General features: G+C 41.6%; 1 protein-coding gene across 1 annotated transcript in view; it reads left to right on the plus strand.

The window, feature by feature from the left end:
- Positions 1-27,656, plus strand: part of LOC124775208 (runt-related transcription factor 1-like) — a 148,682-nt gene that overhangs the window by 23,875 nt on the left and 97,151 nt on the right. The window contains exon 2 of the mRNA XM_047250046.1: positions 8,175-8,184. Coding sequence (XP_047106002.1) covers positions 8,175-8,184 — 10 coding nt within the window. The remainder of the gene's footprint in view (positions 1-8,174; positions 8,185-27,656) is intronic.

Here is a 27,656-nt window from a genome sequence, read left to right on the forward strand (position 1 = left end):
AATATGCATCTCACTTACTTTACCTCTTATACACCAAAACTCCAATAATCATCAGCTTCACACAATCTCAATAATACCTCAATAATACCTCTTCAATACGTCTTATCATCAATATCATTTACCTTACCTCTTGTCCACAAAAACTCCAATAATCATCAACTTCATATAATCTCTATACCTCAATAATACGTCGCTACATATAAACCTCAGCACCAATATCATTACACTTCCATAACAACTCTTTCCTCTAGTCAGTCTCCTTGAACAAGTACAGATAAAATCCTAATGCAAACCTCATCATCTCACTTCCAACACAACTCTTTCCTCTAGTCAGTCTTCTCGAACAAGTACAGATAAAATCCTAATGCAACTTCAATTCAGCATCCCATACAATCCGAAGACACAGTGTCCACATACAACCTCTGTGTAATCCATCTGACCCAAATTTTCTACTCATTATAAATTATAAGATACATTTTGGTTCCTTGTCCATCATTAAATAAAAGAAATGCATACCTGACCTCTAACAGACTTAGTTCGAATAACTCTCAGTAATTAAGTACGATTACGGAGTGTGAATGATCATAATATTTCACAGTGTGTACACCACTTCAAGAATCATAGCAGAAGCAAACATGTGGAGTATTTTTTGTGTCAAGTGTCACTTCCTATTTCAATTGCTCACGAAAATGCAGTGTGATACTGTCAATGGTCTAAACCTAGTATTGGTATGTCATGTCGTTAGCTTCCTTCCTATTAGCATAAATTTATACAGCTTCCATAAAACCTCAGCTCATGTGACTTCTATGACTTTCTTGTACTAATGTCGTTCGTCGAATTATAGCAGTTAATTTTCTTATCTTAAAAATATAAGGCACTGAGCGTAAGCAAAACTTGCAATAGCGAGTAAATATACCAGTAGAGAACAGAATGTCAACAAGTGGATGCAGCACAATTCCTACAACGAGGCTCTGCCAAGCGAACAATCTATAATTAATACAGTAGTGTGACCTAAATTCTATGTTTATACACTGTACATCAGCATTGGTATACACCAAATTAAAGAGTAGTTATGACAACAAAGCAGAAATGTGTAAATATGTAATCCATACGCATAGCAGTAAACATATATCTTACGTAATAAACAAGTCATTAGCATCATATCAGCATAAGCAAATAAATGTTCATATGTCATCTTAGCAAGTAAACATGGAGGCGCAAGCAGATAAATCACAAGGTATAACTTACATACCTAAACACATCAGCACAATAAATCAGGTTACAATTATAATTTAAATAAATAAGCACAGCAGGCACATCATTAAAAAAATATGACATCAGTGAAAAAAAAGCAGCGCAGCCAAGCGATGCACAATATACACAAGTCACAACCCAGTTCATTAATAATCATTGTCAAATTCAGTTAACGTACGCAAGCGCGTCGCTTCACACGTAAATTCATAGAACATGAAATTTAGCACAAAGTATGAATCACGTAATCGCGAGCAGCAAATTACGTCTAAAGTACGTACCTAAGTGGAAATAGGTTACCTGTAAAATGAACTCAATTAATAGTAGCTGTTAGTTCTCCAAAGTATGTTATTCCACAAAAATTTTAACGTTTGATATATGATGTATTCCTTTAGAGCGTCGTGATTTAAGAGTTTCTACTTCAACAGTGTTATCATGTATAATTTTGCGAATTCTATATGGACCGTTATAAAGCAGAAAAAATTTGCGACACAAGCCTTTTCCTTTGTGAGACAAACGGTGGGACTTAATTAATACCTTCTGACCAACTGACAAGATTTTTGAACGACCAGGACGTCTAGCTGATTTCTCTCTTCTAGCAGCCGCAGATGCAATATTTTGTAGAGCCAGGTTAACAACTTCAGAATGCCGCAGTTTCCGTGAAGGCGGAAAAGGAACGATTTCAGAAATGCGATTTGTTGGTGCTTTGTTTTTTAGTATCATTATAGGCGGTAAAGAAGTTGAATCATTAGGGAGTTCATTCAGAATGTTTTGAAAAATATGAAGATACTGATCCCAAGTTCTGTGATTCTGATGACAATAAAGACGACACAATTTATTGATTTCCTTCATCCATCTCTCTGAAGCGTTAGATTGAGGGTGAAAAAGTGAAATGAAGATTGGTTTAATTTTACGACGCTGTAGAGTACGAAGCCAAATTTTAGAACGAAACTGTGATCCATTATCTGATATAACCTTGTCAACATGACCAACTTCTTTAAGAAAATGTTTGATGAAAGCGTTAGATACTGAACGAGCTGTTGCTTTGCGTAAAGGTGTAAAACACACATATTTTGACGTCAACTCCACTGCTACGAAAATGTACGCAAAACCATTAGAAGAACGAACCACTGGACCAAACAAATCGACTGCAGCCATCTCCTTTAATTTCGGTGGAATGACGGGAAACAACGGTGCTCTGTGAGAAATCGTTGGAGGCTTAGCCATTTGACATAATTTGCATTAGGCAAGAACAGATCGAATACGTTTTTCCATATTACTGAAGTAACAATTTTCTCGTAATTTATGAAAGCATTTTCGGGGACCAAAGTGTGCATAACTGAAATGCGTATACCAAATCAATTTATTGACCCACTCATCAGGAATACAAACTAACCAAACGGAGTTGTCGACCGATTTTCGTTTAAAAAGAACTTTCCAGATAGATCGCAAAAACGAGGTGTGGCCAAATCGTCCAATCTAACAAAGCGTCGAAGAAAATTACAGAGACCAAGAAAACTACGAACATCACGTTTTGTGGTAGGAACAGCATAGTTACGAATAGCGTCTAATTTTTCTGGATCAGGAAGAATACCTTCTGTAGAAATAATGTGACCGAGAAATTTCATCTGAGAACGACCAAATTCAGATTTTTCTAAGTTCACTGTAATGCCAACTCGTGCAAAAATACGTAACAATGAATCCAAAATTTTGTTGTGCTCACTCCAAGAACGTTTAACAATAAGAATGTCGTCAACATATGAAATAATATTGTCACGAAGATAAACAGGTAAAATTTCGTTTAAACTACAATGAATGCTGCAATAGGTACAGTAAGTCCAATCGGTAATTTCCAAAGTCACTTTTGGTAGCTAGCTGTTCATATTGTTGTGTTAGGTTATTTAATCTGTCATTTGGTACGGATCCTTCGATTCTCTCAAATATTTCTTCCTTATCCTTTGCACGTTGTAAATTTAACTCTGAAAAATTCTGTACTATCACGCGATCTCTTTCTTCCTGTTCTCTATCCTGTTCCCTTTGTCTGATTTCTACTGCAATTAATCTATTATTGTGAGAATTCAGAATCGGTTGTACTTCCTCTCTGATTTCTTTCTTTAATTCATCTTTCATATTTTTGAAACATGTCCCTATTCTTGAATCTAACCGTGTTTCCAAAGTTCCCATCTGTGTTTGTAATTCAGATCTAAACCGTGTTTCCATTGTTCCCATCTCAGTTTTAATTGTTCCTATTTGTGAGTCTAACCGTGTTTTTAATTCTGATCCCAAATTTAATATTACACCCATCAACTGCTCCATATCAGCCGGTGCGAAATTCTTTTCGCCCCTAACATTTCCCGCAAAACCAGTTTCCTTCGTCATAGCTGTAAGGCTATCTGTGTTCGATACTACTTCAGAATCTTCTATCGTGAATCTCGTATTCTGTGAATTTTCTGATTGAGAAAAACCTTGAACTGCTTCCGGACTGTCTTCCCGACTTATTAAATTGTTTTCAACTCCATTATTCATCACACTGTTTTCCTCTGTTGGCGAGTTCGCCATGTTAACAATTTCGCCATTCTCACTACCCATCATTTTTGCCTTTTTCATAGATCGCGTAATCATTTACAAAACATACGAAAGATTCGTCACTGTACGAAAATCACACACAATGACTCCTTATCTCCAACAATACTATTCAAATGCAATGACTCCCTCAAACACGATCAATCGAACAATTGAAATAATTGCACTAAATTGTCAAACCCGTTGACAAGACAACAAATTTAATTCTGAGAAAAAAAATACCATTAGAAGAATGACAATTACCAAATCTACACATGCAAAATAGACTACAATTACTAGACTACAAATTACTACAACAATACTACAGTCTACTATTTTTACAGTCAGAAGATTCCAAGGGACGATCCGAAGCAGCGGTCGCCACGTGCATGGGGGCTTAATTAATATAATGAAAATGATTTTGATAGCTGTATGTCCGATTACGCTGTGTCTCGTAATCGGCTGGCCCTGACTAGTATTATTACGCAATCTGACTGCAACAAACAATCTAAGAAAATTTTCGTAAACACAGTTAATTAATTAAGTCCCCAGCAACTATAAAACCTACAAACCAATAAGCACAAGAGTAACTGTTCTGTATGTGGGAGTGTGACTCAACGTCCACATCTGGCACGGTTCTTCTCCAACAAGACAACAATTTTTAAATACCAACTATACTGACGTGACAAAAGAAATTTAGAAAAAACTATAATTACGCAAGAAAACCAGAATTACACTCTAATGCAAGAATACAAACCAGATGCTTTGTTGACTGAACCTGTAGTTACGCATTATTTCAGACACACAAATAATAAAAGAACATTATGGTTTTTACCTTCATATATATTCACGAAATGCACTCTGATCATTACAACAACATCTGCTATCTCTCCCATCCAAATAACTGCATAAAACATGGAACAACACTCTTTACTACAACATATCGCTCCGACTTCACGACAAGCACTGACTGCTACGGACTCTTAACACACACAGTCCTCTACGAGCTCTCTACTAGCACTGACTGCTACGAGCTCTCGCCAATCACTGACTGCTACGAACTCTTAACACGCACTGTGGAGGCGGCTTAATAGTACTCTTTGGCGCAATCTCTGCCGCAGTGGCACAGTGTAGCCACCTTTCAACATTCATACAGCGCTGCTGATCCTATCTGTCAAATCTTTTACTTTTAGTGAGAAGATTAAAGGTCCAGTTACGCGTCCTGGGGGCTCACCTGATATTACGTCCGTTTCCTGTAGAACACACGTCGTCCAGTGTAACGTTCCGGATTCTGTTAGTGATATTTTCCATACTTTGAAAGATACTCCGCATGATCGTGTTAGTAGTTGACGATATGGTACAAAACCTTTCGGAAGAAAAAAGAAATGAAATGAGCGTATGGCATCGCTGGCCTGGAGGCCCCTATTCGGGGAAGTCCGACCGGCAAGTGCAAGTTTTATGTCATTCTACGCCACATTGCGCTGATGAGGATAACTCAAGGCCCTGGCACCGAGCGGAGAAAATCCCCAACCCGGCCGGGAATCTCGCCCCGAGCGGAGAATATCTCCAACCCGGTCGGAAATCGAACCCAGGCCCACTTGCATGGAAGGCGAGCACGTTACCACCCAGCTAAGCAGGCGGACACAGTTCAGACATCTAGTAAGGCTGAAAACACCTGTCCACCTGCAACTATTGTTCGCCAGATGCCGTGTATGAATAACGCAGGCAGTGTTTCGTACTTGTGCCTGTTCCTAAATACGAGCTGATTATTTGAGACAAGTTTGTTTTCCTTCAGGTACCTCATAATATTTGAGGTTTTAATATCCTCTAGCATCCTTCAATAGACTGACGTTAACGTCAGTGGTCTATAGTTCTGTGCATTTTTCCTTTTTGTAAACAGAAGTAACCTTCGCTCTTTTACAGTCAAACGGGATTATGTGTAGCGGAAGAGATCTCGATAAATATAAGCTTTGGCAGTAACTACAGGGGGTGGAAAAAGTATGGAAAAACCAAAAGCATGACACATAAGAGATCCTCGATAAGTATTATCTGGGTCCGGAGCTAAAGAAGACGGACGAAAACATGAAAAAAACACAACACGTGAGAGATTCTCGATAAATATGAGCCGGGACAGGAGCTGCAGGGGTTGGGTAAAACTATGGAGAAATTAAGAACACTACACAGTCCCGTGACTAATACTTTGTACTAGAGTATTAGCATTCAAAACAGATTCCAGTCGTCTCGGAATGGATAAGTGAGTACAGGTCCTTTATGGTCTTCAAGGGAATCTTGTACCATTCTTCCTGCAAAATAATGACAAGTTTAGCTAACGTTGATGGAGGTGGATAGCAATCACGAAGCCTCCTCTCCAAAGTGGACCACTAAAGTTCAATAATATTGAGATCTGGTGACTGTGATAGCTAGTGGAGAGGCGAAAATTCGTCCTCTTGCTCACTAAAGAAGTCCTGGGCGATGCGAGCGGCGTGAACAGGGGCTTTGTCGTCTCGGAACACAGCAGCACCACGGGGGAACAAACACTGTACCACAGGATGGGACTGATCAGACAAAACTGTCGCATAATCCCTGGCAGTAGTGTGACCGTACAGAGAAACCATGGGATGCGACTGCCCAAATGATTACCGAACCCCCGCCACATAAACTCGGCCTGAAATTTGAAACAGTGTGAAGCAATATGCCTGAGACCAAATGGCTTTCTTCCGTTGCTTTGTAGTCCAGGTTTTATGGCTTCGACACGAAGTTTTCCTGTTACGGGCATTTGCAACACTGATGGAGTAGTTTCGGAGTTTCATCTCGTCCTTGAGTTCCCTGCATCTGGAGCTACCATCGTGCAGTTTGGTGCTGACAGGGTTCGCGAGTGCGACATTAATTTCTTTCGCAGATGTAGTCCTCTTATGTTTCATCACAGTCCTCTTCAATGACCGTCTGTGACAATCAATCAACAGACATTTTCGTCCGCGTTGTGACTTAGCGGATGATGATTTCTGCTTTGTCTGTGTGGGGTACAAATCATCGAAACAGTGCCTCTTGAAACACCAAACATTTTGGATCACTTGCTTACGGAAGTACCTCCCTCCCTTAGCTTCGACAGATACACGGAGAACTGTTCTGATGATGAATGACACCTGCAGCGTAGTGAGGACACTGCGCATGTGTCGTTCTCGGTCACACACAATGTCGCAACCTGCACGCTTGGCTAGCATATGCATTTATGTATGTTCAAACATGCATTTCTTCCGGTTTCCTTTTTTTCTCTCCAACCCCTGTTCAAATGGCTCTGAGCACTATGGGACTTAACATCTATGGTCATCAGTCCCCTAGAACTTAGAACTACTTAAACCTAAGGACATCACACAACACCCAGCCGTCACGAGGCAGAGAAAATCCCTGACCCCGCCGGGAATCGAACCCGGGAACCCGGGCGTGGGAAGCGAGAACGCTACCGCACGACCACGAGATGCGTCCAACCCCTGTAAATATGGGGGCGTATTCAGTCTAAAATCCTACTGGAATTCCGTCAGGGCTTGATGCCTTGTTCGCTTTCAGTAGTCACTGTTGTTTCTCACTGCTGGGAGCGCCAATATCGATATCTCTCATTTGACAGTCTGGTTGGCGGTCAAATATACGCAAGACATGGCTTACCGTATTTCTCACTTTCCAAGGAATCGCAGTCATTTGTGGTTTAAACACGACCGGCCAATAGTCCTTTCTCTAATCTATGTTGCGAATTCTCTTGTTGCTCAGAATACGTTACTTAATGCGCAGTGGATTGTTCCCATTAATTAAACCTGCTCATTTCTTAAAACTACTTCCGGATCCTCATTTCGCTTACAGAAAGTTTCAGCTTGTCAACAACTCACTCATACTTTTCCAAACGCCAAAGAAGTTGACAGGGATACAACCTCATGCCCGAAGTCGCCATCCGAAAAAGCCACTCCAGTTGTAATAAAAACTTAATTTAAATCCACGACCAGTTTCGGCACTTACATCAGGCCAGTTTCTAGTGAATCTGAAAACTGTGGTGCAAAAAGCAACGTCAAACCGGTCACGGACTCTATAAAGTTCTTATTAGCATTTGGAGCGGTTTGTGTTAACTGAAGATACACTTGCGGAATCGGCACCCTTCGAACATAAACATACTAATAATTACAACTTCCTTTTTGACCCAGAGTCAAAACATTGTTGTAGAGTTGTCATCACACGGTTTTAAAGACCGGAAAGTTCACAATAGTGTACCGTCTTGTCTGAGGTTACCATTCTTACACGTGGTTTACTGTCGGATATTTCGAAGGTAAGTTTCATTTGTTGTTTATAGTCTGTAAGTGCATTTTAAATATTTCCAGGTAGCATGCGGTACGTAGTTCAGCCTAGTGTGATTTTTGCTAGGCGCGAGATGTGACAGTTCCGCGAACATGATCGCCCATTTCATTCATACAAGAACTTTTGTGTACAATTCTGGAATAGAATTCCACAGATAAAACCTACATAGAGCATAAATTCCTACCGAAAGCTTAAAATCTCTTAATAGGATGATATATCGTACAGCAGGGCACCCCAACCATTTTAGATAGCGGACCTCCTTTAAAGGTGAATATCTACGGCGGAATCAGTCAAGCGCATAGCAACTGTTGAAATTCAGCGCGAAACCCATGGGATTTGAAAACATCCTAACGGAAGTGCCATTTTTCCAAAAAACGCACTACAAACCATGAGCCTTTGGTTTAAAGATGAATAGAAACAACTTGAAGCTAATGACGTTCCCATGTGTCTGAATTTCCACTATACTAAGATACCTACTGTTGTTGGATTTACTTCTATTGTTCAACACGCTAGGCTGGCCATATTTCGAATCGAGTGAAGGAGAATGTATTGCGAAGAAATGCAAAATTCGTTTGATGTCATTTTAATTTTCGGAACGTCAACATCACCTAATTATGGCCGCAAGACGGGAATTAACAGATTTTCAACACGGAATGGTGATTGGAGCTAGGCGCATGGGACTTTCGATTTCGGAAATCGTTAGGGAATTCAGTATTCAGTTAACCACAATGTAAAGAGTGTGCCGAGAATTCCGAATTTCACGCATTACCATTCAGTACGGTCAACGCAATGGCCGCCAGACTCCACTTAACTATCGAAAGTAGTGGCATTTGCTTAGAGCTAGCAGTGCTAAGAGACGAACAGAACTGCGTGAAATAACCACAGAAATCAATGTGAGACGTACTATGAAAGTATCCATTAGGATAGTGTGGCGAAATTTGGAGTTAATGGACTATGCCAGCAGACGACCGACGGGAATGCCTTTGCTAATAGCACACATCGCATGCAGTGCCTCTCAAAATGGTTCAAATAGCTCTGAGCACTATGGGACTTAACTTCTGCGGTCATCAGTCCCCTAGAACTTAGAACTAGTTAAACCTAACTAACCTAAGGACATCACACACATACATGCCCGAGGCAGGCTTCGAACCTGCGACCGTAGCGGTTGTGCGGTTTCAAACTGTAGCGCCTATAACCGCTCGGCCACTCCGGCCGGCGTAGTGCCTCTCTTGGGCTCCTGACCATATCGGTGGGGTCCTAGACGACTGGATAAAGGTGGTCTGGTCAGATGAGTCCAGATGTCAATTGGTAGGGGCTGATAGCGAGTTGCGATTGAGACGCAGACGCCACGACTCCAAAGGGCAAGTTTTCAACAAGCCACTGCGCAAGCTGGTGGTCGCTCCATAATTGAGTGGACTCTGATTACATGGAATGGATTGGGTCCTTTGGATGTTCCGCTATTTTGAGACGATTTTCAGCCATTAACGGTGGTCAAGTTCCCAAAAAACGAAGGAATTTTTATGGACGATAGTACGCCATATCTTTAAGTCCCCAGTTGGTGGTGACTGGTTTGAAGAATATTCTAGACGATTCGAGCGAATGTTTTGGCCACAGAGGTCGTCCGACATGAGTCGCACCGAACAGTAATGCGTTGTAAACGGGAGGTTAGTTTGTAATCTCCCGACAGATAATATAATAACATTCAGATTTAGTGTAACCTCTCCACATATAAATAACATTTATAATAACCTTCCAACAGCAAAAAATATAACTATAACATTGACATTTAGCGTAACCTCCCAATAAATATATTGTATAATAAAGTCCCAACAGTAAAAATTATAATTATATAATTCACATTCAGTGTAACTGCCCAACAGATAAATTCCGTAACCTACCAATAATACAATGTGACTAACCTCTCAATAAAATTGTCGCTCACTTATAACCTTTCAATAATGACTGTGAATTTAAACTGGTAAATTTTGGACGTCAGCAGCGCTGCATCATGGCCCTGAAAGATCATTGTGAATAAATTGAAAATTCTTACCTCAATAAGGTCGCCGGATAACGCGTATATATCTGCTCCTATAAGAAATTTTTCTGGCACAGCTCAGTGCAATGCTGACCGATAGATTTGTCATGTATAAAAAGAAACAACTGATTTTTCTTTTCAATAATCGGGATGACCAAGTATTGGAGAAATTAGTAAATTCTTTAAATGAATGATTGTCAAAAGTTAATTTTTATAAGAAAGATTATTATTAAGAGATTTCTTTTTAAAAGCATTTACATGGGACTTGATATAACAATACTACATACGCGCGAGGCTGCTTTTACCTTATACTACAACACTCAGGGGCCGCCATCGCTCCCCACGACCGGCCCAGCCAACTTCATACACACGACTGATCGCTACTACTACTACAACTGCTACACAGTTGCTACTGCAGTCAACACTGCTTTCTGGTCTGAGATTCTCTTATAGCTTACATATCGCAGGCAGCGCGTGAGCAATCCATCGAAATTACACCTGCTCGAGTGCGCTAGCAACAAATTCCTTAATCATGGGCCTGTTACAAGTTCTTGCACAAAATCCAGCATCGGCAGCACATTCGCAATTGTAGACTCCTGTAGAGGCAGCATGGTTCAGTATTTCCGCAGCGGTCTTCCAGCGACATGTTGAATTCATGCCATGCCGAGTTGCTGCATCACGTCTGGCAAAAGGAGGTCCGACACGATATTTGGTGGTATCTGATGAATTTTGTCGCGTCGGTGTGTGTGAGAGACAATACAGAGTTGGCCGGCGCAACAGGGAGAGAAGTACGTGCACGGGCCCGGCCATGGCGGCAGCCGCTCGCGGGACAGGCCCGACGTGCCTCCAGAGGAGTGCAGGGTAATTGCTGTGCCTCGGGGATTGTAAATCAGTGCCGGACTATCCAGCACGCCCGTACAGGAGCCTCTGCCTTCGGAGACCGGGCCGCCCCTCGGGAGCGGTCGCTCTTCTTCACGCACACGTCGTGTCGCTGTCCACCCTTGCGGCGACCGCTGCTTTCTATTCTACACGATATTCTCTCTCCGGTAGCGGGCATCCACTCTGGGCCAGTGCTGTGTTCCACCCTTAGCCAGAATTACTATGATTAGTTTTGCCCGTTCACTTATAGTCTGATCTACACTCATGGGCCAAAGCACCTCTTATAGGCATACGTATTCAAATACAGTGGTATGTAAACAGGCAGAATACGGCGCTATGGTCGGCAATGCCTGTATAAGACAACGAGTCTCTGGCGCAGTTATCAGATCGGTTACTGCTGCTACAGTGGGAGGTTATCAAGATTTAAGTGAGTTTTGAGCGATGGGACAAAGCATCTCAGAGGTGGCGATGAAGTGGAGATTTTCCCGTACGACCATTTCACGGGCGTATTGTGAATATCAGGAATCCGGTAAAACATCGAATCTCCCACATCGCTGCGGCCGGTAGAAGATACTGCAAGAACGGAACCAACGATGACTGAAGACAAGCGTTCAACGTGACAGAAGTGCAAACATTCCACAGATTGCTGCAGATTTCAATGCTGGGCCATTAACAAGTGTCACCGCGCGAACCATTCAACGAAACATCATGGACTTGGGCTTTCCGATTCGAAGGCCCACTCGTGTACCCTTCATGACAGCACGAGATAAAGCTTTACGCCTCGCCTGGGTTCGTCAACACCGACATTGGACTGTTGATAACTGGAAAAATGTAGCCCGGTCGGACGAGGCTCGTTTCAAACTGTATCGAGCGAATGGATGTGTACGGATATGGCTACAACCTCATGAATCCATGGACCCTGGATGTCAGCAGGGAGTATTCAAGCTGGTGGAGGCTCTGTGATGGCGTGGGGAGTGTGCAGTTGGCGTGATATGGGAACCCTGATAACGTCTAGATACGACCCTCACGGGTAACACGTACGTAAGCGTCTTATCCGAGCACCTGCATCCATTCATGTCCATTGTCCATTTCGACGAACTTCGCCAATTCCAACTGGACAATGCGACATCCCACAAGTCCATAATTCCTACAGAGTGGTCCCAGGAACAATCTTATGGGTTTAAACACTTCCACTGGCCACGAAACTCCCTAGACATCAAAATTCTTGAACATATCTGGGATGCCTTGCAACATGCTGTTCAGAAGAGATTTCCACCCTCTCCTACTCTTACGAATTTATGGACGGACAGTCCTGCAGGATTCATGATGTCTGTTTCCTCCAGCACTACTTCAGACATTAATCGAGTCCATGCCAAGTCGTGTCGCGGCATTTCTGCGTACTCGCGGGGGCCCTACACGATATTAGGCAGGTGTACCAGTTTCTTTGACTATTCAGTGTATATTATTTCTCATCTGACATTTCAAAGTTGTCGGAATATATAGGCAGACTCCACATCTCTCTCCTCTCGTTTCAGTTTCTGTCTCCTACAAAAATCAAGGGAAAAAACTAAAATTCGTGTGTGCTATAGACCTCTAAAGTGTTTCTAAGCATCGTAAAAGTCAGATGTTGATTTTAATCAAGCACAGAGTTACTTTAATTTTTTTGAAGTGGGTAAATTTTCCCCTCTGGACAACAGCCTTAAATCTGCAACGTCATATCTCGAAGACTACTGAACTCAATCTTTCTTCATCTGTTTCCAGGTCATATCCCATGACTCCATGGGCTCGGTACGTTAATTTGGATCTGGCACTGTTAGCAGCAGTGAGTTTCTACGTCCCACAAAAATGACCTAAATATTCCGATAGTTATTTATGGCGCAGACTCCTTTAGCATCGCCACATATGCCCTACTTCGATTACTTTCATCGCATATTCTAAGACACGCGAAACTTTGAAGTTTCAGAAATATCCGCTAACTCGTCTCACCGGGTTCAGTCGCCTACAGTGATCTACGCAGCGGAAAAAAGGCACCTTGCACGAATTTTTCGTACATGGAATGTACTGCTTAACACTGAAGATGAAAGTGAATATGAAACTCAACAAAACCATAATATTGTCGGCACCAAATTATTGTTGTAGTAATTTTCGTTTTTGTTGCAGTTGATTGTTAGGGCGCCCAACATTACTGCTGCGGAGAAGCAAACTATCGACTCGGCTGGTTGTTGGACCACAATCGACTCATGCTGTTGTGCACCTGTGTGATTGACAACAGCTGAAAGTGGAGGGGGGGGGGGGGGAAGTTGTCTGTTTGCCGTTTCGCGCAAGCTGTGAGATTCCGCAATGAGTACGTTTAAACGTTCGCCGTTAAAGTGCAGTATTAAGTTCGTTTTGCAGATAATAATAATCTTAGCTCTATCCTATGCAGTTTTTCAGCTGTCTTCACATACCGCACAGATAAACAAAACATATAAAAACAAATCGTAACAGTTATGTCACGGACAGCTATTGTCATCCGCAGCTGAGGTAGCAGAGCGATATGACTATTGTGAAAAGGGTAAAGTGACCAAAATCGTGCTCTGATGCGTTGTTGCCTTGGTAGCTGCCCTGTAAATAACTAGCTGTCAGTCACTTTGTTATTTTGATAAAAGTACAGTTGTACGTATTAATTGAGTTATTCGTGCATTGTTTTGAGTGAAACCAGTGTATGGGGGCAACCGGATGGAAACAATCGGCTCATTGTGTTGTAGTTCTACGTGTTGGTTTGACTGCTCTTCCTTTGTTTTGAGTGAAACCAGACTATGGAAAGAAACAAAGAAAAGAACCATTTCAGTGAGTTATAGTCTTAGGTATTGATTTTATTGTTATTCATCTCTTTAGACGGAAATGAGTCTGTGGGAGCTACTAATTCAAAACAGTCGACTGACTCCGCAGTTTTGCATATTGACTAAGTTATTCATTCTTGTTATCAAGTGGAACCAGTATGTAGTTTTTCTGTTGTTTGAACCATGTATTCGTTCTATGAACTAAACGACTCTTTAGTGCTGTAGTTGACTAAGCTACCCATTCATTACTCCAAGTGAAACCCATTTCATTAACTGAACTAAAGTAGAGGTATGCAACCGGAGTACACAAACCTCGTGAGTGTAGCCCTGCACCGGAGGGTATACGAAGACATCTCAGGAGGCCGCGCAAAATTTAAATAAACACAATACATAATCATTTAATTATGTACTGAATGGGCTATTTTTTTTTCTTTTTATCGTTTAAAACCGATTAATGTATTGTAGTGGATGAAGTTGTTCCATACGCAGTTGAAATGTAGTTAATTAAGTTGGTATATGGTACGGGGTACAAAATTGAGCATTAAAGATCCCTTAGGTGTACATGAAGAAAAAGAAACATCTCCAAATTTCAGCAACTGTTTGCATTCGATGCCAGTGAAAAGATGTGATGATGACCACTAACAAGGGGAGGCCGCCAATTGTGAAATTCAGATTCGATTCATACTGCGCATAATAAAAGGTCATGGCCACAGGTGTAATGTGGCAAAGCACCAAGATGCTCTTCTCAGCCGTTGTCGAGAAAATCGAAAGTTAAAAGAAACCGTCGCGGTGAAATGCTCTCTACGATTAACAATTTTCTCCAGCGTCGTGGCGCAGCGGTAAGCGCTCGGGTTCGTAATCCAAAGATCGCCGGATCGAATCTCGCGCCATGCAATTTTTTTTATAATTAGTTTTTTGTAATTCATATATATATATATATATATATATATATATATATATATATATATATAATTAATGAATTGCTTATGCATGTTGGTGAAGGCGGATCGCTCTCCAATTGTATCGCCTCCATTTTTCCGTTTGTTTAACAGGGTGTAGCAAAGCTCTCCCGTCCGCACTGATTTTCGACGATGTTATAAGTTGCGCTAGGGACCGCATCTACCTTCTTTCGAAGTTAGCAGGCAACTACGCTAGTTACGCGGCGGCTCGTTTCGGCCCATTCAACGTCTGTTCTTCAAGTGTAACGAGCGAGTAACGGAATTTATGTTTCATACCTGCCACAGCAAATTTGTGTTCGTGGGGTCTCTATTCTAATTCGAACGTTTGACTTACGCTATACGTATTCGTTTCGGAATATCGTTTCTACGTCTTCCGTTAACTACACGTGGTTAACATTATGAAGACAATTAATAACAGCCGGCCAAAGTGGCCGTGCGGTTAAAGGCGCTGCAGTCTGGAACCGCAAGACCGCTAAGGTCGCAGGTTCGAATCCTGCCTCGGGCATGGATGTTTGTGATGTCCTTAGGTTTAACTAGTTCTAAGTTCTAGGGGACTAATGACCTCAGCAGTTGAGTCCCATAGTGCTCAGAGCCAATTAATAACATTTGTGAAATACAACTTTGTTTGCGGAAAACATAATGATGTTCGAAGTCGCCAATTTTTCCACGACAAACGACTTTCAACAACTTATTATATGCATAATTGTTGCAACTGATTGCCGGGAATTATATATATATATCTATATATATATATATTTGAATTACAAAAAACAAATACTAAAAAAAAAAGGTTGCATGGCGCGAGATTCGGTCCGACGACCTTCGGATTACAAACCCGAGCGCTTAACGCTGCACCACGACGCTGTAGAAAGTTATTAATCGTAGAGTGTTTCACCGCAATGGTTTCTTTTAACTGTCGATTTTCTCGACAACGGCTGAGAAGTGCATCTTGGTACTTTGCCACATTACACCTCTGGCCATGAGCTTTTATTATGCGCAGTATGAATCGAATCTGAATTTCACAATTCGCGGCCTCCCCTTGTAAGTCAAAATCATTTCAATCTAGCCCTTAAGCACTTATTAAGCTTCTTATTTGCGCAAAAACACGTTCCTGGCTACATATAAAAAACTCGTACCCATGCACACAAACCTGTTTACATTTTACAGCCTTTGAAAACAGTATTTCACGGATACAAACATATTCACGATTAACGGCTTCAGACTTACAGTTAAGCTTATCTCTAGCCATCACTGTAAGCCGTCTGTAACCATGTTCGCACCCTTCTGGACTGCTGCGAGCGACAGTCGAATTCTCCTGATCCCCGGCGCATTCAGATCTGAGCGGAACATTCGACCGTTTTGACATGTTTAAATCAATGTTGCTGACTGCACATTGTTGTCGTCGTCATTGTTATCGTCGTTCTGATATTTAATTTCTGTTGAATGCCAATAAATAAGTTTTAGTTCAGTTTTTCGTCAATGTTTATGAATGGGTATTTAATTAAAACGTAATCGTGTCTGAAGCAATACTCCGAAAAGCTCAGGGGCGAGAAATGAAAAGAATAATATGACTGGGTAAAATGTCATCCTCAAGATAAAGTCAATGCCATACTCATTATCCTCAAAGATGATTCATACTCTGAAACTAAATTAAAGAAATCTAAAGAAACTAATAAATGACCACAAATATCTCTTGCGGAAAAATGCACCGATAAGTGATGGTAAAAAGCAAGCGATTAAGAGATCAATAACAAAATTTTACTTTATATTTTTTTTGTTCGGCGCACTTCAGCATTCAGTGTAAATTGATTCGGTGGAGGGGACCAAACATCGACGTCATAGTTCCAATTCGATTAGGGAAAGATGGGGAAGGAAGTCGGCCGGGCAATTTCACAGGAACCATCCTGGCATTTACCCGAAGCGATTTAGGAAAATCAAGGAATACCTAAATCAGGATGGCCGGACGCGAGTTTGAACCGTCGTCCTCTCGAACCCGAATACCGTGTGCTAACCGCTGCGCCCCCTCGCACGGAATTTATTGTAAGCAAAATATTTGTGACGGGTACAAACCAGTGGGAAAAAAGAAACAAAGTTTCAATAAATTTGAATTAAAAAGTAACTGTTGATTTATTATAACATAAATTAATAATGTAGACCCCGTTATTAACCTGTTAAAGCCAACCAAAATTCCATATTTAATGTCAGTGTGAAAAATTCATAGTTAACTACGTACACAGGGTGTTCAAAAAGAAGTGTCGAACACTTTGAGAGGTGATACGCAGGAAGTATGCATTTCCAGACCCACGTTTGTTCGACTTATTTTTGTTTCGATGAGTACTAACTCATGTGTTCAACGTGGCGTCCATTCATAACAGTGCACCACTCTGCCCTCCGGCGTAAGGAATGACACACCCTTTGAGGTACACTCAGTTGTTGTTGTACCTGCTGGCATGCATTGGGACGTGACCCTGCAGTGTCCGCACATCGTTGATTGGCGTGGCATAAACAAATTTCTTGTGTCCCCATAATCAAAAGTCTAGAGGACTTTAACCATGTGCATTCAGATTGTGCTTTAACACTGAGCGTCCTACGGGCTTTGGACTTTTATAAAGTCTACGGTTAATGAACTCAGACTCAGTCACAGTCCAACCAGCCTTCAGCTGCAAGAAGTATTATTGCTCTACTTAAGGAAATGAGTTGTTATTAGTATTGTTACAGTCCACATCAGAGTAGACATACTATTAATCTTTGGTAAATAAGCTTGTTCGATCATTGCTGCATTATCAGTTAAGATGTATAAAAAGCGGATATGCCAAAAGGTAGAAAAAATAACATTTGCTCTCGCGTCACCTTCCCCTAATTTTGAAGAATGGAGGTGGGTGTCCTGGGTATTGTGGACGATGTCATTTGCTGGTTACATATGCTGGGTGGTCTGCAGAGCACTGAGATAATCGAAGGAGATAACAGATATCTGCCCCGATCACAACTCTTAGAACTGCACAGAGTTCAGGATAAAATTCATTTAACTCAGTGAACAGATGGTTTCTATGAAGAAAAACATGAAAAAAGGTAAAGAAGCTAATACTGTTAGCCAGTTGGTCCCCAGCAATGTAACCTGCGTTAAAATCATGTTGCTCGTCTACAGTAGTGGAATTAATTCTGTACAGTTTGTAGAAAGTCACTGAACATTGCATTCAAGAATTTCTATTACTTGAAGTATACATTACAATCTATCACAAATTTGGAGGGAGCAGCATCTAATGTCCACTTTTGAAAATTTGATTGACATTTCACGAGTGTACCGTAAATATCAGGAATGCGGTAAAACTTCAAATCTCCGGCATCGCTGCGGTCGGAAAAAGATTTTGCAAGAACGAAACGACGACTAAAGAGAATCGTTCAACGTGACGGAAGTGCAAGCCTTCCGCAAATTGCTGCAGATTTCAATGTTGGGCCGTCAAGAAGTGTCCATTCAACGAAACTTGATCGATATGGGCTTTCAAGCAGAAGGCCACTCGTGTACTATTGATGACTGCATGACACGAAGCTTTACGCATCTCCGGGGCCCGTCAACACCGACATTGGTCTATTGATGGCTGTAAACATGTTGCCTGGTCGGAGTGGTCTCGTTTCAAATTGTATTAAGCAGATAGACATGTAAGGGTCGGAGACAACCTCACGAATCCAAGGACGCTGCATTCCAGCAGGGGACAGTTCAAACTGGTGGGGGCTCCGTAATGGTGGGGGCATGTGCAGTTGGAGATATATGGGACCGCTGATACGTCTAGACACGACCCTGACGGGTGACACGTAATCAAACGTCCTGTCTGGTCACCTGCATCCATTCATGTCCATTGTGAATTCTGAAGGACTTGGGCATTTCCAGCAGGACAATGCGACACCCCACAGTCCAGAATTGCTACAGAGTAGCTCCAGGAAAACTCTTCCGAGTTTAACACCTCCGCTGGCCACCAAACACCCCCAACTGAACAGTATTGAGCATATCTTGGATGCCTTGCAACGTGCTGTTCAGAACAAATCTCCACCCCTTCGTACTCTAACGGATTTATGGACAGGCCTGCAGGATTCATGGTGTCAGTTCCCTCCAGAACTACTTCAGACATTAGTCGAGTCCATGCCACGTCGTGTTGCGGCACTTGGGCGTTTTCGGGGGGCCGTACACGATATGAAGCAGGTGTACCAGTTTCTCTGGCTCTTCAGTGTACATTACATTAGCATGGAGAAAGAATTTAAAGATTTGGTTGCCAATGAAACAATAAAAAATTACAACGATCGGCAGACGTGTGTCATTGTTCTGTACATCAGGAAGCACTTTGTGCTAACTTTGCAGGCATGCAACAGCTGAAGAAATTGGTTGTTCGAATAGTAAAATTTCTGAAGTCGCACACACTAAACGTAGAGAATGGACAGTTCGTATATTACTGCAAAGTGCGTTGGTGCATACCTGGAACGATTTTTTGATTTAAAAATCGCTATTGTTGAATTTGCGAAGGGAGAAGGAGTGTAGGAACGAAAATTAGAACACCCGGAAAGGATTGCAGACTTCGCGTATTAAGTGGTCTTGACAGCACGCTACCCACAGTAATACAAGGCAAGTTAACTGTCTTCTGATTTGATGGGGACGCATTTAAAAATCAAATCGCGTTGCTGAAAGGGTACATCCTGACAAATACAGTCTAGTTCCCACAGCTCCCTGATGTTAAAGAAAACGCTGGGATTGTGGAGTTCATTTGACCTTGATAGAGTTTCAAGGATAGCTTTCTAAACGTTTTGAAGATACTGTTAATTTTACATGTGATTTCGAGCTGTTTTCGGGATCGTTTGCCGTTTCAGTTGAAAATGACTCTATGCATGTGCAGATGTTAGTGATTGCCCTACAAAGGGAATTCCAGTTATAGTGACAAACCTTTTTACGTTAAAACTGTCCAGAATGCGTATATTGCTTTCCTCACTTAGTGTTTTCAAGTCTCCATTGTCAAGATGCAAAAGTGCTATAATATTTCGATCGATATATTTGTGTGAAAACCTTTTTTCAGTTACGAAACTGTGTAATTTTGTGCAGCTCTCTGTATGCTGATAGTTTGTAGCAATTAAAAATTATGTCCTCAGTGCTCCAAATATAATTAAATATTACCGAAAATTTGTTTTTTTTTGTTATCTGTGTTGATGATAAATGTGAAACATAAAACCAAGTAATATTCAGTGTGGCTGCACTAAAATTGCCATTTAAATACGGCGCGTTCGCAGTTTTCCCGTCTTCCCCCGCACCACCCCTCCAGGCTGAGTGCTTTGGCACACGGGCCGGGCGGGGCTCGTGATAAAGAGTACGATATCACTTCTACCCGAGTAGGCATCAAAATATAATGTTACGGACTTGTAAACAAAACAAAACACTGTGAAGCCGAGATCGTGCACCGAAAAATACATTAGACAAAGATCACTTGTTGTCACTTTGATTCAAAATTGTGTGAGCGGCCTTGTTCCTACGTAGGTCACACTGCAGTGGCACGACAGGAGCTGTCACTAGGGCTAGAGATTAAGGACAGCTCTTGTCTGACACAATCCGCTGTCCAGCACTACCCGACCTTCTCCATACCACTTAAAGGAAGAAGAATTAATACGTACGAAACTGCAACCAGACAGTCGGAATACCAGGCAGTCGGAATATTTTCCCTGTAGCCGTATTAAAATTACTTGGTAGCTGACGTCTGTCATTTGTCGCTACGGTGTTGCACATCCGTTGTTGGCTACCGCTAGTTTATAGGCGACACACAAGCACTGCGGGACACTTCATCAACGCTGTTAATGTGTAAGGCGGAGCAATGTTTGAAGCGGTCTCCACAAGATGATGACGGCAATGGCAGATGCTTTGTCGGCAGCTGATTTTAAGTGATCAATGATTGAAATGGAGCAAACAAATCGTGCTGTAGCCCTGAATTTAAACTCATGTCCTAACCTAACCAAAACCTCATCATGTGCAATATCGCCTAGAAAACGATGATTAACAATCAGCAGCCGGACGGAGTGGCCGAACGGTGCTAGGCGCTTCAGTCTGGAACCGCGCCACCGCTACGGTCGCAGGTTCGAATCCTGCCTCGGGCATGGGTGTGTGTGATGTCCTTAGGTTAGTTAGGTTTAAGTAGTTCTAAGTTCTAGGGGACTGATTGTAAGGGGTCCGTAGGCCCTTACTATAACTTTGCACTTGGCACAGGTCGATAGGGCGAACAATCGATTGTGACGTGTTGGGAGATCGAGTGTTGAGTTGCGCCAGAGAGTGGTTGGCGGGTGTAGTGTGTGTGTGAAGGCCATTGTTGAAATAGGGTCTTTAACGGAGAAGGGTGTCGCCATCGCCCTGGTTAGACCCCTATGTAATATATTAATACCGGGAAAGTGAAGAAGTATCATTACGAAAGTGATCAGTGACGTTACTAGTGCCGATATTTGGTTTCGCGTCTATCGCGCCGGCCTAACCTTGGATTGCAGTGTTGGACGCAGTGATGGATTAGCGTGTGACGATAATGGAAAATGAAGATAGCCTGTGCTGAGATTAGCCGTAATTAGATATGTATGACGAAGGCAGTTTCTCTCTCCTTTTTTGTGTTTTGAGAAGAATATAAGTTCGTAATTAGTAAAACTGTGTTGATGTTCCTCATTACCAGACATTCAGAATTATAGTATTGAGCAGAACGAAGTGGAAAGTAACAACTTCCGTAGCAGTCAATTCCGATTACCAGCCCCATTAGGTTCACGGTCATGTTAATAATAAATATTGGACTGCTATTCGATCAGATCAGGTCGGGATAAAAACGGAGGTGTTACATGATGACCACAGCAGTTAAGTCCCATAGTGCTCAGAGCCATTTGAACCATTTTTTGAACAATCAGCAGCAGAACTAAAATCACGACCGCATTTTTCACGGCGTTTAAGACTAACCTGTCCGACGAAGCTCAAGACAGAAAAAATTTCGTAATTGTTTGCATAGCCATCTTCCACAGCAATATTTCAGTTTCAGCGGTAAAGCTAACTGTAATTTCTCGCTGCCATTGTTTGGCAGAAACTATCCCCATACTGGCTGCACGGGATGCCGCTTTACCAACCAATGAGCAGTTCTGATTGGCACTTGGTTGCAGAGTATAAGCAGCACAAGCAGATTCGAAACGATAGGAGGAAAAATAAAAACAAATAAGAAAGTCAGTACGATGATGAAATTGACGCCGCAAAGTAATAGAAATAAAAAAAATTACATTCAAACCAATTAACTGAATTAAACCAGCCTAAACCAAACGGACCAAAGACACAAGTATGGGCCGTCCGTCTGAGAAATAGGGAAACAACCCGCAACTTAAAGACAGAATGTGAATATAAACACTGTGACACTCCAAAATACCTAGGAATAAATCTCGACAAGTCTCTAACGTTCAAAAAACACTGAATCCGTTTCAAAACAAAAGTATACACAACGAACAACCTACTGAGAAAACAGGCTGGATCAGTGGGGCAGCCAAGCTGCAATCATCCGAACTTCTGCAATGGCATTATGCTACTCCGCTGCGGAGTAGTCAACACATGCCAAACAGGTGGATATTTCCCTAAACGACACAAGCAGAAATATAACAGGCTGCTTTACGTCAACTCCAAGTCGAATGGCCCTACCACCTGGCAGGAATTACTCCTGTTCAAAGGGAAATAGCGGGAAACAGAGAAAGAACGAAATTCTGGCAGGAGAAATCACGTCTTATAGATGGGCGACAACCCTATCCACCACGACTAAGGTCAAGGAAAAGTTTCCTCAGAACATCGGAGAACCTAACAACCACCGATGAACAAGCCAGGCTGCAACTATGGAAGGGCTGTGACATCCCACCCTCCTGGATGGAAAAGATTTTCATTATATTCCCTGGTCATGATGAGAATTGGCCAGTCTATAAGTCTTTGAACACGCAAAGGTCAGGTGTGGGCAGATACATTGAAGAAAACAAAACGCAATGTGACTACGGGGAAGAACAGAATGTTCAACATATGTTTCAGTGTCGACTGTGTCCAGCACGGAAAAAGACCTTCACCAGGCAACTGGAAGTCGCCAAATTTTGGTCAAAAATTATATAAACTTTGTTGATCTGTCACACTAACCAACTACGCTATATCATCATGCTTAAAAAAAAGGTATTATATTTACGACTCTGCTGAGTCAGTGGCAGCTATTAATTAGAGCCATCAAAAATTCAGGTTCATGCAATATCGAGCAAAGCTTCTCTAATGTAAGCCGATCTCTGTGATTATAATAACTGTACAAGTCACGCTGAATCGCGTCTTGTGCGGAAGGATCCAGCTGTGTTTGGTTCGCGTAGAGTATGAAACGTGTGTATTTCGTTAACATCGTTGTGTGTGTGTGGGTGTCTGTGTGTGTGTTTGCGTGTGTGGGGGGGGGGGGGGGGGGTCGGTGGGTGGGTGGGTATGTGTTTGTTAGTTTTGGTGTGTTTATCAAGTGCGCTGAAATAGGAAATATGAGGGCCAGACCCAGGATTCGGGATCCAAACACATCAAGATAGAAAGCCAGTCAAGGAATTGCAAATGAACTAACTAATTATTATGTCAGTTTGGCAACAGCGAACGGTTCGCGCGTGACGTTGAGCGTTGTGATATGGAGGAAACCAGCTACGACTCGTGAAGTGTCAACTTTGAAGTAATTTTAATCGGACTACAGATTCTTACCACTAGACGTAGTAAATGGCAGTAGAAGTTGTTCGTTACGTACCGATATAACTGCTTACTAGTGTATGTTTCAGCCCTCTGCGTAGTGATACCCTCTGAAGCCCATGCGTCCGCGAACACTGGTCACCTGCGCGAATGCGGCTGACAGAAGTCGGTGGTTCAGTAAGCCACTTGGGTACTTCAGGGTTTGTCCGGACTCCCCACTGCGTCATCTCATTACGGCTCGCTGGATACAAATTGGATAGATTTAATCCACATATAAAAGCTGCGCGTAGCCGTTTGTAATGCAAATTAGCAGAATTATTGAGATTATAATATCGTGACTGTTAAAACAATGCGATTATGACTGATTCCACGCCGAGCGATATATTTCAGCCGTTTTACCAATGTTTTGGTATTTAATGAAGTGTAGCATAAATTCGGATTAATAACGTAGCCACATCATGTTGCGCTGATAATTTCTGGCGTGCACGAATGTCATCACAGTAATCTCGTATCAGCTTTAATTCGTCCTGATTCGATGACCATTTGATGATTACTGCCGTCGCAGCAAAACAGCGAAACTACCTCAACCAAATCATTCGCATTTCTAGCTGCTGATATTGCAGCTTGTTCTCCTTCTATATCTTACTTTCTGCATTTACATTCAAAGCTTTGATTCGGGATGTTATTATTTTCGTCGGCAACTGTAAAAATCATACAACTACTACAAGCTGTAATTAGTTCTCTCACAAGAAAAATTAATTTTCATAAAAGCAACTTTCTCGGTGAAATGATCTATCTTGCCTTTCGCCGTGTTTTGTTGATTAATCTGGGACCGGTTAAGCCCGTAAGCGACTCGTGTGTTATGTTAAAGTGAATGCGAATCGAAATGCCTACAAAAAACTGTCCTGATTAAAACGCTTTTTGTATCTGTGAATATTAACCCATGAAAGTATTATTATAATGCGATCTGACTTCGTTTCTTAAACAGGGTAGCACATGGACCAATTACCTGGCGCAGCGAATAAGCTGGCCATATAGAATATTTAATTCACTTTAATGGTCAAGCTTCCTAACAAAACAACTATTATTTGATCTTGGTAAAATGTAATATGTTGCACTTTATAGCATAACAAGTGCAGTAAGCACGATACAAAGAGCCTGAAAACATGTGATGCTAGAGGAACGCTGTATGTAACGTGAAAGCATTTGCTGCTCTGGAAAGTACGGAGAAAACTTACCTTCTGGAACCTGTAAGAAACTTAGTAAAGGTATTGCTAGCCATCTTAACACTGACTGCATGAATGCACCACATAAAAAACAATTCGCATTGGATACATAACAGGGCTGAAGCAAATAATCAAATGAGCATTGGCACATGGCTTCTTCCATAGAAACGTTTTCTATATGCCCTCAATTTAATGATGGGGCGTTGTGTCAAAAACAATATAAAGATTCTGTATCAATTATTAATTACTAACTTAGGGCCCGCTACTTCGTTAGCGTAGATTGTATGGTCTGCACAGGTTCTTTTTGTTTTCTGTAATCGAATTTTTATTTTGTTCATAATTTGCCACACTTTCTGAACCTCCTAAGCTAATTAAGGCCGTAGAAGCATCATCTTTTCCGAATGCACCTCTCATTAAAAAGCGATTTTAGTACATGGAGTCAAACATTTTTGTTAATCGTGCATTTTGCGTTCTTGTAGTGATATTTCCATAGAAATATTCTTTAAATATAACTGAGAAGTGTACTGCTAATTTCCAAAGATTTAGCTTTAAAATTTTTAAATATAACGAAATAATTTCATAAAAATTGTTATCCCCTCTTTCACCTCCGTAATGGCTGAATTTCCAAAAACAGTGTACACGAATTTTTTTAATTTGTAACGAAAAATCCAAATATAAATTTTCATAGGTCTAGCTTCAAACAGTTGCTTATAAAATATTTCCAAAATAACTTTCATCTCCCATTTCATCCCATATTTGTAATTGAAAAGTCAAAAAATGGTTCAAATAGCTCTGAGCAGTATGGGACTTAACATCTGAGGTCATCAGTCCCCTAGAACTTAGAACTAATTAAACCTAAATAACCGAAAGACATCACACACATCCATGCCTGAGGCAGGGTTCGAACCTGCGACCGTAGCGGTAGCGAGTTTCCAAACTGGGCCGCTCGGTCACAACGGCCGGGTTGAAAAGTGAAATATCAGTTTTCATATATGTGGTATTAAAAATAATTTAGTTGTTCTTTAATAATGATTTATTTTTTAAAAAAAGTCTTTCACTCACTATTTCACCTCATAGAAGTTAAACCACCTAAAATACTGAAACATGTATTCCTTTATTTCTGAGCGCGAAATTTACATATGTGTAGCTTCAAAATTGCCTTAATAGCGACGTATTTAAAAAAGAAAACATTTCATTCACTATTTCACCACCTTAAGGCTGGAATTTCGAAAAATTCCTCTTTGAATGACGTCAAAAAAATACGATCAACACCATCTCCAAATTTCAGGTTTCTATCAAAATGTTCAAATGTGTGTGAAATCTTATGGGACTTAACTGCTAAGGTCATCAGTCCCTAAGCTTACACACTACTTAACCCAAATTATACTAAGGAGAAACACACACACCCATGGCCGAGGGAGGACTCGAACCTCCGCCGTGACCAGCCGCACCATGACTGCAGCGCCTTTTCTAGGCTTAAAGATACAAATACAGAATAAAAAAAATTAAATCATTGTATCATTTTTGGACTGCAATTCTTAAATATGGTACGGCTGGTCCAACATATGATACGCATGTGATGTTATTATGTCCAAGAATATAGAGAACTGAGGTCCGAAAATGGCATAGAGCACACACGCAACGGTATAGATACATGAAACTGGGATTTTCCTGTGGGGGACAGTTCTAGGCTATTTACTGCATAAAATGTACGTTAGTGTAAACTACAGAAATTTCTCTGTTTGTTCCTCCTATTTTTAAACTATAAAGTGTACCACCAATTGGTAAGGATTGTGTTCAGTTATGCTCAACACATGACGCTAATGCAGAGACAAGATACACAAAAGAGCATGACTGTCTTACTTTATTTCATAAACTTCTACAGGGCTGTTGATAACGAGCAAGATGCCTCGTGTACTTTCCACCCCAATTGCAACATCAGGAATTGGCAATTTTCCGATCACACCTCTCTTATTAAAAAGAGATACGTCTTTTTCATTTAATTTACGAAGTTTGGTCCGTTTCGTATTGTGCAAATATATTTATTGCTGCACGAATTCCTCGCTCCTTCTCAAATTTATACAAAATATATCTCTCCCACACGCAAATGATAGATTATTCAGTGCAACAGGAACTGGTGCGTGTTTCTCACAGGCTTGTCCACAGGCATAGCTTTCCGGCTTTCTTATTTTTGGGCTGGTCCAGCCATAATTTACTGCTGGAGGTGTGGTCGCCCTAGGTTGTATTGCTGTTTCACAGTAATGAAGAAGAACAATTTCTCATAGCTCTTAAAGTATGCATTTTAGAATCCATGTCTGATAGACATCCTTTGTTGCTAAAGATCGTTGCTGTCATATCCCTGGATACTGGTCATTCCCCCTGGTATACCCTATATGATCACGTGCATCACTCATAAAAAGATCCCTTCCTATGCCCCAAGAACCAAGTCGGACTTTAAATTTATTTTCTTACCTCACTGCTCATATTCATCTTTAAGATTTCGTAACATGTAATATACACTCCTGGAAATGGAAAAAAGAACACATTGACACCGGTGTGTCAGACCCACCATACTTGCTCCGGACACTGCGAGAGGGCTGTACAAGCAATGATCACACGCACGGCACAGCGGACACACCAGGAACCGCGGTGTTGGCCGTCGAATGGCGCTAGCTGCGCAGCATTTGTGCACCGCCGCCGTCAGTGTCAGCCAGTTTGCCGTGGCATACGGAGCTCCATCGCAGTCTTTAACACTGGTAGCATGCCGCGACAGCGTGGACGTGAACCGTATGTGCAGTTGACGGACTTTGAGCGAGGGCGTATAGTGGGCATGCGGGAGGCCGGGTGGACGTACCGCCGAATTGC

This window comes from Schistocerca piceifrons, chromosome 2, assembly GCF_021461385.2.
Source record: "Schistocerca piceifrons isolate TAMUIC-IGC-003096 chromosome 2, iqSchPice1.1, whole genome shotgun sequence".
In the NCBI taxonomy this organism is placed as follows: Eukaryota; Metazoa; Arthropoda; class Insecta; order Orthoptera; family Acrididae; genus Schistocerca; species Schistocerca piceifrons.